This window comes from Aquarana catesbeiana, linkage group LG13, assembly GCF_042186555.1.
Source record: "Aquarana catesbeiana isolate 2022-GZ linkage group LG13, ASM4218655v1, whole genome shotgun sequence".
Lineage (NCBI taxonomy): Eukaryota > Metazoa > Chordata > Amphibia > Anura > Ranidae > Aquarana > Aquarana catesbeiana.
Genome location: NC_133336.1, coordinates 238,459,381 through 238,471,858, shown reverse-complemented (window position 1 = coordinate 238,471,858; position 12,478 = coordinate 238,459,381). Strand labels below are relative to the sequence as shown.

The following is a 12,478-nucleotide window of genomic DNA, read 5'->3' as shown; positions in this document are numbered from 1 at the left end:
GTATACGTGAGTAGTTGCACAATGCATTTTTTTGTATATGTTACTGAAATGTATCTTATTCACTCCTTACAGATTCAATGACGATAGATTCGGAGATGACGGAGTCAAGTTTATATGTTCAGCATTAAAACATCCCGACTGCAAGATACACACTCTGCAGTAAGTTGTGATGATGATGAGTTGTAAAGTTGATGTTGCAAAATAGAAAGGATATAATAATTTTTTTTTGGTTAAAGCCCAACTTCAGACTCTGGCTTTAAATGAAGGCAATTAAATTTAAATTAAATTCATTTAAATTAAATTAGCAGGAGAGCTATCGGCCGTAAACCAGGGGTCTCCAAACTCTCCAAACAAAGGACCAGTTTACTGTCCATCAGACCTTAGTGGGGCCAGACAGTGGCCAATGGGAAAAAAAGGCCCAGCAATCAATGGTAGTGGATAATGAGGTTGATCTACTAAAACCTGGAGAGTGCAAAATCAGGAAGTTGTAAACCGTTATTTTTATTTTTTTCTTACCTGCAAAGCAATGTCATAATGTGCTAGTATGCATCGCATACTAGCACTTTTTGTTAAACTTACCTTAAAACGAAGCTGTTTCAGTGCTAAGATGCCAGAGCTGCAGGCGCTCCCATCTTTACCAGTCTTTCTTCCGGGTTTGCGGACTGGCCGGAAGGAATGGCACAGGTGGTGATGTCACTGGCTGCACGTACACTAAATATAATTACACTGCCTATAGGGAAGCCTTATTATAGCCTTACCTATAGGTAAAATTTTGTGATGGAAGTTTACTTCCACTTTAAGATTTGACAAAAAAAAACCTGGAAGTTGCTGCACCAGATTTTGCACTCTACAGGTTTAGTAAATCAGTGGCGTCTCCAGCTTTCTTATTAAGGGGAGGCACATGGGGGGACAGGGACAAAAGTAGGGGGGCAACTATAAAATGCGCATATATATATATATATCTATATCTATATCTAGATATAGATATAGATATAGATATAGATATATAGATATATATAGATATATAAATATATACTGGGGCCCTTTACTACGACCCCACAATGGCCCTTTCACATGTTCTGCAGTGAGCTCCCTTCCTACTGTATTGGGGTCCCCCAGGGTGGCAGAAAACAAGATATATATGTCACCAGCATACCAAGAAAATATAAGGATCCAAAGCAGTGGGAGAACTATCAGGGTTGCAAAGGTTGTCTTGCCACCGGGCCCTGGTGTTCTGCCACTGTGGGGTTCCCCAGCCTCCTCTTGCTGTCCTGCCCCTGCTATTGACTGCTCTGGTCTGGCATCTCTTGGAATTTACAGGCTGGTTCTCCTGTCCTAAGGATGGGAGAAATCAGTCTGTTTTTTCAGTAACTGAGAGTCCTGGTGGAGTCCTTCCTGCAACTCGCTCTTCTCCCTGCCAATGAGGATTCAGGGGAAGGAGCAGATCGGGTGTGAGCGCTCGCATTATGCAGTGTCAGCAAGCAGAGGGAGGGGGGAGGAATCACCCGCAGGAGCTGACTGGGGACTCTCTCCCTCTTAGACATTGATTTTTTGTAAAAATAAAAAAATACATTTTTTTTTTTATTGGGGGGGGGGGGGGGGCACATGGTGGGGCACAGCATAATGTTGGGGGGGTCAGGGCCCCCTCTGGCCCCCCCTAGGGACGCCATTGTTAAGTAAATCAACCCTTATGCCCTCAGGCCTGGTGGTCAGTGGCACTAAAAAAGTTACCTAGCACCTGTGGTATCAGTGGGAGAAAAAATGCCCCACTGTTAGTGTCAGTGGAAGACATGGTGCCTCATCATTGGTCTCAGTGGGAGAAATAGTGCCCCCACGTTGGCATCAGTGGGAGGTATTATGCCCCACTGTAACGCCCCGTACACACGATCGGATTTTCCGACGGGAAATGTTGGATGTCAGCTTGTTGGCGGAAGGTCGGACCGTGTGTATGCTCCATCGGACAATTGTTGTCGGACTTACCGCCAACAAATGTTGGCTGACATGTTCTCAAATTTTCCACCAACAAATGTGTGTTGTCGGACTTTCCGATCGTGTGTACACAAGTCCGTTAGACAAAAGTCCAAAATACAAACAGAAGCAGAAGCGGTCGCTCTTGTAAACTAGCGTTCGTAATGGAGAATTAACATTCGTGACGTGGCAGATTATGAAATCTCGAAATGCAGCGCACAATTCTCTTCTTCTTTAATGGGATAATAATGAAGCTGCTTTGCTGGTGATACTGATGGAGTTATTGCAAACGAATTTTCAAAGGTTTTTTTTTTCAAGTGATATCAAGAATAATATTATTTATTTTATTTTTTTTTTTTTATTTGTACATTAAAAAAAAAAATTAGACATGCTATCTGCCAATAGAACTTAACCAAAATGTGCATTCTATGCATCCAAAAATATAGAAAATATACCAAATCAAGTCATTATTCAACCAAAAAATTAATGTCAAAGAAAGAACTCCAAGGCCAATAATAAATAATACGTTATCTCCTCCGATTCCGCAACATGTCTGGTTGACGAACAGCCGTTCAGAAACTAACTGAAAAGCACCAAATGAAAAGTGTGAAAATAAAAGCGCAAATCAACACTCACCAAACTTCTACTAACACGAAATTAGCAGAAGAAGCCCAAAGGGTGGCGCTAAAGAGCTGAAAAACCATGTAGTACGTCTAGTACGTCACTACGTTCGTAATTGTTGGCCAACAATTGTGTGGCCGTGTGTATGCAAGACAAGTTTGGGCCAATGCCCTTCGGACAAAATTCCACGATTTTGTTGGCCAACAATTCGATCGTGTGTACGAGGCTTCAGTGTCAGTGGAAGACATGGTGACTCATCATTGAGGTCAGTGGAAGGAATATTGCCTTATATCAGTGAGAGTAATGCTGCGTACACACGATCGGACATTCTGACAACGAAATCCTGTGATTTATTTCAGACGGATGTTGGCTCAAGCTTGTCTTGCATACACACGGTCGCACAAATGTTGTCGGAAATTCCGATTGTGTGTACGCGGCATAACAGTGCCCTAAGGGCCAGATATTGGTAAGCAAAGGGCCGCATCTGGCCCGCAGGCCACAGTTTTGAGACCACTGGCAAAGACAGTACATTTACACTTGAAATCTGCACTCCACTGAAATGAACAGACTCAATTATTTTTTAATCAGATTTGTTTTATATTCCCTTCCTGTAGTTTGGCAGCCACTGGACTAACAGACCGGGCGTGCTCGTATTTAGGACCTGCAATCAGTGCCAACAAGTCTCTACGAATACTTCGACTGTCTTATAACAAGCTGGATGGGCCTCATTTTGGTGACCTGATGGCAGCTTTGTCAAGTCCTCCCTGCAAATTAGAGGAACTGGAGTGAGTAGAACATGAAAATGAGAAGGCATTTGGCGGGATTGGTTGTGGGTGTTCACCAACATGTCTGATCTGATGGAAAACTCACACCAACTTCTTGGAATGAAAACTATAACAGTTTTTGGTCAATGTCTTAAGGTTTACTTGATAAAATTAGGTATTAAAAGCAGTGGCGGCTGGTGGTTTTTTGTTTGGGGGGGCAGCAAACAACACGGCTGTCTGCCAGTCGGTCCACCAGCACTTACCCCATCTAGGCAGTGGGGATTGGGCATCGGGGGGCATCGGGGTCCATCCGAGGAGCGTCGGGGATTGGGGCACCAAGCAACGGTGGGAATCAGGCATCCAAGGAGCAGCGGGGATCAGGGCACCAGGCAGGCATCCAGGCATCGACCAGCGACTCTTCTCCTTCTCGCTTCCGCCATGCGTCTTCTCCCCTCCTCCTAGGCATCCAATAGGATCGCCTTTCCTTTCAGCCAATCGGGTGACGGGTATCAGACCTGCTTCCCGATTGGCCAGGAGGAGGATCATACATAGTTACATAGTAGGCAAGGTTGAAAAAAGACACAAGTCCATCAAGTCCAACTTATGTGTATGTTTTTATGTCAGTATTACATTGTATATCCCTGTATGTTGTGGTCATTTAGGTGCCTATCTAATTGTTTTTTTAAACTACCGATGCTCCCCTGAAACCACTGCCTGTGGAAGGGAATTCCACATCCTTGCCGCTCTTACAGTAAAAAAACCTCTAAGGTTAAACCACTTTTCTTCCAATTTTATCTCTGGAGTTAATCCCCTCTTTAAAGGATGCCAATATTCTGTTTGCTTTGCTTGCAGCAGCTGGGCATTGCATGCCGTTGCTGAGCCTATCATCTACTAGGACCCCCAGGTCCTTTTTTATTCCTAGATTCCCCCAGAGGTTCTCCCCCCAGTGTATAGATCGCATACATATTTTTGCCACCCAAGTGCATTATTTTACATTTTTCTACATTGAACCTCATTTGCCATGTAGTTGCCCACCCCATTAATTTGTTCAGATCTTTTTGCAAGATTTCCACATCCTGCAGAGAATTTATTGACCTGCTTAGCTTAGTATTGTACGCAAATACAGAGATTGAACTGTTCACCCCATTCTCCAGGTCATTTTTTAACAAATTAAATAGGATTGGTCACAGGACAGAACCCTGGGGGACCCCACTACCCACCCCTGACCATTCTGTGTACTCCCCATTTATCACCACCCTCTGAACTCGTCCCTGTAGTCAGTTTACAATCCATGTACTCACCCTATGGTCCATGCCAACGGACCTTACTTTGTACAGTAAAAGTTTATGGGGAACTGTATCAAATGCTTTTGCAAAATCCAGATACACCACGTCTACGGGCCTCCCGTTATCTAGATGGCAACTCACCTCCTCATAGAAGGTTCATAGATTGGTTTGGCAAGAACAATTCTTCATGAATCCATGCTGATTACTGCTAATGATACCGTTCTTATTACTAAAATATTGTATATAGTCCCTTATCATCCCCTCCAAGAGTTTACATACTATTGATGTTATGATGTTAGGCTAACTGGTCTGTAATTCCCAGGGAACAATGGTCTGGCAATTGCTTGATCCTTAAGAAACCTCAGGTGCAAGCCATCTGGTCCCGGTGACTTATTAATGTTATGTTTTTCAAGTCTATTTCTAATTCTGTCCTCTGTTAGCCATGAGGGTGCTTCCTGTGACATGTCATGAGGATAAACATTGCAGTATTGTTACTGAAGCCTCCCGATTCCCTCGTGAAGACTGAGGAGAAGAATAAATTCAATACCTTCGCCATCTCTCCATCCTTAGTAACCAGATTCCCTATCTCATTCTTTATTGGACCAATATGATCTGACCTCCCTTTCTTACTATTTATGTACTTAAAGAATTTCTTGGGATTTTTCTTACTCTACTCTGCTATGTGCCTTTCGTGTTCTAACTTGCCCGCCCTGATTGCACCCTTACATTTCTTGTTGCATTCTTTGTAAAGTGTGAATGCTGATGATGATCCCTCAGCCTTGTATTTTTTGAAGGCCTTCTCCTTTGCTTTTATATGCATTTTTATGTTGGATTTAAGCCACCCAGGACTTTTATTAGCTCTTTTAAATGTATTTCCCATTGGGATGCACTGGCTAATGCCCTTATTTAATATGCTCTCAAAGCATACCCATTTCTCCTTCGTGTTCTTTGTTCCTCTGTGTTGCAACAGTGAATATTTATTTGCTGTTGCAACACACTTGGGTGGGCTCCGGACGCAATGCTCTGTGCTCCGAGCCACCCTTTCTTACTATTTATGTACTTAAAGAATTTCTTGGAATTTTTCTTACTCTACTCCGCTATGTGCCTTTCGTGTTCTAACTTGCCTACCCTGATTGCACCCTTACATTTCTTGTTGCATTCTTTGTAAAGTGTGAATGCTGATGATGATCCCTCAGCCTTGTATTTTTTGAAGGCCTTCTCCTTTGCTTTTATATGCATTTTTATGTTGGATTTAAGCCACCCAGGACTTTTATTAGCTCTTTTAAATGTATTTCCCATTGGGATGCACTGGCTAATGCCCTTATTTAATATGCTCTCAAAGCATACCCATTTCTCCTCCATGTTCTTTGTTCCTCAGTGTTGCAACAGCGAATATTCATTCGCTGTTGCAACACACTTGGGTGGGCTCCGGACGCAATGCTCTGTGCTCCGAGCCACCCTATTTTGAAGCCTATTAGAGCCTCTGGCTCTAATTAGTGCTTCAAAAAACACCCCCCCCCCACCCATCCCCATCATAGAAATTCCATAAAGGGGCTGGGCACAGGGGGGCAGCGTCCATGCGCCAACAATGGACGGGCTGCCCCTGATTAGAAGTGCCACTCTGTCATCATTCAAGCTGATAGATCAAATTTTCTGTCCCTAAAAATCAGGTGGTTCCTGACCTGGTGAAGCAGTCATTCAATTTTAGAGATGGGGGCGTCTTCTCTTCCTACAACCATTGGTCCCTCCACACATGCCAGGGTGCTCGGTGTAATCCTTGACTCTGACCTTTCCTTCAGCCCCCACATCCAATCACTGGCTAAATCCTGCCGCCTTAACCCCCGCAACATCTCCAGAATTTGACCCTTCCCGACTAATGACACCACAAAGCAACTTATTCACTCCTTGATTATTTCCCGCCTTGACTACTGCAACTCCCTCCTTAATGGCCTACCCTTAAGCAGGCTCCTCCCCCCTTCAGTCTATTATGAATGCTGCTGCTAGACAAATATACCTTACTAACCGATCCATGACTGCTGCTCCTCTCTGCCAATCCCTTCACTGGCTTCCCCTACCCCACTGTATAAAATTCAAAATGCTAACCACAACATACAAGTCCATCCACAACATCGCCCCCAGCTACATCACCAACCTCATCTGCGGATATCGCCCTAAATGTCCCCTCCACTCCTCTCAGGACCTCCTGCTCTCTAGCTCCCTTGTTACCTCCTCTCATGCTCGCCTTCAGGACTTCTCCAGAGCCTCTCCCATCCTCTGGAACTCTCTGCCCCGGTATGTCCGATCAGCCCCTAACCTGTCCACCTTTAGGAGATCCCTGAAGACTCACTTATTCAGGGAAGCCTATCCCACACCCACCTAACAGCTGTCCCCGAGCCACCCCCATCAAATCATTCCCTGCCTCTATTACCTTTTGTACCACCACCCCTCCCTTTAGAATGTAAGCTCTACAAGCAGGGCCCTCCTTTCCCTTCTGTATTGAACTGTACTGTAATTGTGCTGTCCCCCCTCTACATTTTAAAGCGCTGCGTAAACTGTTGGCGCTATATGAATCATGTATAAAAATAATACTGTATATACTCGAGTATAAGCCGAGTTTTTCAGCACATTTTTTTGTGTGCTGAAAATGCCCCCCTCGACTTATACTCGAGTCGAGCACTTTTCTGTAGCAGAGAATTACATTTTCTGAACTGGTTTTGGGGCCCTGTATCTCGGGGCCACTTGGTGCTAGGAACCCCAAATTTGGCGTGCTAACCTAGTGGAACTAGCACTACAACATATCCAAAGCTGGGGTTCCTAGCACCAAGTGGCCGCGAGATACGAGGGACCTCAATTTCGGTTTAGAAAATGTCATTCTCTGCTGCAGAAAAGTGCTTGACATTTTCCGAACTGATTTTGGGGCCCCGTATCACGGGGCCACTTGGTGCTAGGAACCCCTTCTTTGAATATGTTGTAGTGCTAGTCCTACTGGGTTTGCATACCAACATTGGGGTTCCTTGCACCAAGTAGCCCAGAGATACGGGACCCCAAATTCGGTCAACTGTGTCCATCTGCAGCAATTTCATTTCGGGACCCTTTGGGTCCAGAGACCCCAAATTTTGGCTGCAGCTAGGGGGCATCTAGGAACCCTTAACTACCGAGTTTGAAGTTTGGGAGACCTATGGCTGCAAATGGGCACATTGAGGCTGCAAATGGGCATTGTTGACCCTCTTTTCCACTTACAGTAGCTGCGCATTTCTCACCCTCGTCTTATACTCGAGTCAATAAGTTTTCCCAGTTTTTTGTGGTAAAATGAGGTGCCTTGGCTTATATTCGTTTCGGCTTATACTCGAGTATATACGGTAATAATAATGAGTACCATGCGATCTGGTTGTGGAGTCTTTTTTAATGTATTGCATGCACTATACACTATACACTTTTTTGGTGTGGTCGAGTGCGGTTCAGCCCATTCAAAACGAATAGGCTTAAATCACACTGCACTGCACCTCATGTGAATCGCACAGGAAAGAGAGCCGTGACATTTTTGATTTCCCATTGCTTTGGCTCCTGGTAACAATGGTGACCAAGACAAATAAAGATGGTGAATCTCCTTGGTGAAGACACAGACAGCAATATACACCTGACAGAGGTTTCAACACTTCCTAACTCTATCCAAAGTTAGACAAAAACATTTTTGGATTGTGATGGGCTTTAATTGACACATGGATATCACAATGGCATAAGGGTTATTGCTTTTGCTATGCAGCACTGGGGTTCTTGATTTGAATCTAAATTAGGACACTGTTTGTATAGTGTTTGCATGTTATCCCTGTGCTTGTGTGGGTTTCCTACTATATGCCAAAGACATGCTAGTAGGGTAATTGGTTCTTTTCTTTGGCATTATCATTCTGTATGGCAGTCCCAAGCCTGTGTAAACAGGGAGGGTTAAGATAAGACCTGGCAACCTACTTTGTAAAATAACTCACCAAGCAAATCCTATGGAAAAGGCCCTCAACCATATGGGACCTGCTGGCCAAGAGTCAGTGAAGGGATGTCACACACAAATTTATTGAAGCTTCATAATTCCCATGCTCTTACATTCCTTTTTCTTCCTCCAGTTTGTGCAGCAACTGGCTGGCTGACACTTCCTGCTCCCTTTTGGCATCAGCAATAAGAAGAAACCTATCTTTGAAGATACTCATCCTATCATTTAATTATTTGAACTGTCCATACTTTGGTGATTTGATGGAGGCTTTGTCCAGTCCAACCTGCACTGTGGAGCAGTTGATGTGAGTATACCATCACTGTACAGAGCATTTGACTTGCTGCCCTTCTTCTTACCATGATGTATAGTTGCTTATTGGCAACCAGCAATGTTACATGGGGGGGGGGTGAGTCCTTCTTCTTCTTTATCCTTTGGGAAAATGGAGCAGTGAGGGAGCAATGGAAATGTAAGTATAGGCAGCAGAAGGGGCCACCATTAAAGGGAACACGCTGCTCGTTAGGAAGGATAAGGAAGGGAGGAAATGAATGACAGAGGAGAAGGGAGGGGGTGGGAAGAAGTAAGAAGTAAGAAATAGTAAGGAAGTGAGGAAGGAAATAAAAAGGGCTAGAGAGAGAGAATCGAAAGAGAAAGGGAAAAGAGAAGAGAGAAAAGGAAGAGGGTTAGGAGAAGAGAGGAAAGGGAGAGGCAAAGAGTGAAAGAAAGGAGAAAAAAGGAAAGGGAGAGGGAAAAGAGAAGAATGGAAAGGCAAAGGAGAAGAGAGGAAAGGAAGAGGGTAAGGAGAAAGAGAGGAAAGGGAGAGGAAAGGGAGAGGGAAAGTGAGAGGGGAAGGAGAAGAGAGGAACGTGAGAGGTAAAGGAGAATAGAGGAAAGGGAGAGGGAAGGAGAGAGAAAGGAGAAGAGAGGAAAGGGAGCGGGAAAGTGAGAGGGAAAGGAGAAGAGAGGAAAGTGAGAGGAAAGGAGAAGAGAGGAAAGTGAGAGGAAAGGAGAAGAGAGGAAAGTGAGAGGGAAAGGAGAAGAGAGGGAAGTGAGAGGGAAAGGAGAAGAGAGGTAAGGTTGAGTGAAAGGATAAAAAAAGGAAAGGGAGAAGGTAAGGAGAGGAGAGGGAGAGGAGAAGAGAGGAAAGGGGGAAAAGAGGAAAGGAGAGGGAAAGGAGAAGAGAGGAAAGGGAGAGGGTAAGGAGAAGAGAGAAAAGGGAGAGGGTAAGGAGAGGAGAGGAAAGGGAGAGGGAGAGGGTGAGGAGAGGAGATGAAAGGAAAGGGAGAGGGATGGAGAAGAGAGGAAAGGGAAAGGAAAAGAGAGGAAAGGGCAAGGAAAAGGAGAAGAGAGGAAAGGGAGAGGGAAAGGAGAGGAGAGGGATGGAAAAGAGAGGAAAGTGAGACTTGAAATTTGTAAACGCTCTATATTACTTTTAAGAATGGGCAAAACCGATTTTGGGGTAGACATGACACTTTTCTCTCCTCTTGGACAGGCTACAGGATATTTTGCTAGATGATGAACACCTCCCATTGATGATGCCTCTGATTAACAATAAGAACCTCACATATCTAGAGCTAAGTAACAACAGCCTTACGGGTGCCTCAACCCCTTACCTCCGAGACCTCATCCTGAAATCACCCAGCCTGAAGAACATCAGGTATGTGGATCCATGACCAGACAATGATGATGAGATGAAGGTTTTTTTATACTTTGATAAAAGGGTTTTCAACTGTCAATTGGATAGCTCCTTATCTTCTGTGAATTGTACTAATCCTATCTAAGGTATGGTATAAAAGTGAAGAAAAAACTAGAGTTCAAATTTAACAATAGGAAAAAACTATAGTTCAAATTTAACAATGGGAAAAATGTTAAAAACAACATACATTTTCTGTCAGTCACTATCAATTTTTAACTTTCTGAATACCTCCGTAACATAATTTTATTACCTGTTGATCCTTGCAGCAAATCAGATATTTTTCCTCTTTCTTTAGGAGTAATAACTCTTAAACACCCCTGACAGTGTTATTTTTTTTCCCCAACCCTGTAACTGACATTATGCTTGACGGCTTGGCCTGGTGGGCTGAAAGCAATGAAAAATGATAACTTTATTGGTTGTCACCACGGCAGGTTGTGAGGAAAATCTTCCAATAAGGAAATCCTTTTGTGGTGACAACTGCCTAAGGTGGCATTTGTCCTAAACTTGGGGAGCACATCACACTTCCTGTTGTTCCTCTGAGTCAGGAAAGAAGGGGAAATCTCCCTGGTGGGTCGTACACATCAAAAACCCAACAGGAGTTCCAACCCATTTTCACTGACTCCAAAACTAAAGAAAACGTTTCACTTATGTTGTCCTATACATTTTATTGTGGCTAGTTGAGTAATGTTTTGCTTTCTAACAACTGTGGAAATATTTTAATATCTGCTCATTTTCTCTCTTTCTTCCTTATAGCCTCTTTTTTAATCACAGGCTGCCCTTTGAAGACAGAAGATCGTTGCTAAACCTGAGAGCTCAGAAACCAGGCCTTGATATTTTAATTGATTAAACTCAATGGACATGTGAAGAAGTCTGATGTTGAGAGATGTCATTCTTCATGACGATACATTCCCTTTGGCAATGAAACTTGTACATTAGCCAGGAACAGAGCCAGAGCCATTTGTTTGTTATGAGAATGAGACACGTACATGTCCCGTGGCCATGAGACCTGTACATTCACTGTGTCAATGAGCTCCATTTTGCTGTGGGCATGAAATTGGTTCCTTTGCCTATCATAAGGAGACTCGTACATTCGCTGGGATATTATTATACAGGATTTATATAGCGCCGACAGTTTACGCAGCGCTTTACAACATTAGGGCAGACAGTACAAGTACAATACAATTCAATACAGGAGGAATCAGAGGGCCCTGCTCGTTAGAGCTTACAATCTAGGAGGGAGGGTCAAGTGATACAAAAGGGTAATAGCTGTGGGGGATGAGCTAATGGAGAAAATAGTGCAGTTGTTAGATGGAGGCAGGATAGGCTTCTCTGAAGAGGAAAGTTTTCAGGGATCTCCTAAAAGTGGATAAAGTTGGAGACAGTCTGACAGATTGGGGTAGGGAATTCCAGAGGATGGGCGAGGCTCGGGAGAAGTCCTGGAGGCGGATATGGGAGGAGGTGATGAGGGAGCTAGAGAGCAAGAGGTCTTGGGAGGAACGGAGATGGCGATTAGGTTGGTATTTTGAGACTAGGTTAGTGATGTAGCTGGGGCAGAGTTGTGGATGGCTTTGTAACTTATTGTTAGTATTTTGAATTTAATTCGTTGGGCGAGTGGTAGCCAATGGAGGGATTGGCAGAGATGGGTAGCAGACACTGAGCGGTTTGTAAGGTGGATGAGTCTGGCAGCAGCATTCATGATGGACTGAAGGGGGGATAGTCTGTTTAAAGGTAAGCCAATGAGGAGTGAGTTGCAGTAGTCAAGGCGAGAGATAACCAGGGAGTGAATCAGGAGCTTTGTGGTTTCATTGGTTAGAAAGGGACGTAGTTTAGAGATGTTGCGGAGGTTGAGGCGGCAAGCTTTGGAAAGTGATTGGATGTGGGGCTGAAAGGAGAGTTCAGAATCCAGGATAACACCTAGTACCCTGACATGTGGGGACGGGTGGATGGTTTTGCCATTGCTCTTGACAGAGAAGTCAGGGGAAGAGGAACGTGGGGGAGGAAATATTATAAGCTCGGTTTTGGACAAGTTGAGTTTGAGGAAGTGGTGTGACATCCATACAGATATGTCGGTTAGTAAGTTAGTGATGCGTGAGGAGACTGATGGAGTGAGTTGAGGGGTGGAGAGATAGATTTGTGTGTCATCAGCATAGAAATGATATTGGAA

The 12,478-nt window shown here is 44.1% G+C and overlaps 1 protein-coding gene across 1 annotated transcript in view; it reads left to right on the top strand.

The window, feature by feature from the left end:
* The window catches only part of LOC141117042 (NACHT, LRR and PYD domains-containing protein 9-like), a 50,313-nt gene extending 39,067 nt beyond the window's left edge, over window positions 1-11,246 (top strand). The window contains exons 7-11 of the mRNA XM_073609625.1: window positions 71-159; window positions 3,204-3,374; window positions 8,755-8,925; window positions 10,111-10,275; window positions 11,068-11,246. Of these exons, the coding sequence (XP_073465726.1) occupies window positions 71-159; window positions 3,204-3,374; window positions 8,755-8,925; window positions 10,111-10,275; window positions 11,068-11,161 (690 nt within the window). The 3' untranslated portion in view covers window positions 11,162-11,246. The remainder of the gene's footprint in view (window positions 1-70; window positions 160-3,203; window positions 3,375-8,754; window positions 8,926-10,110; window positions 10,276-11,067) is intronic.
* The last annotated feature ends 1,232 nt before the right edge of the window (window positions 11,247-12,478 follow it).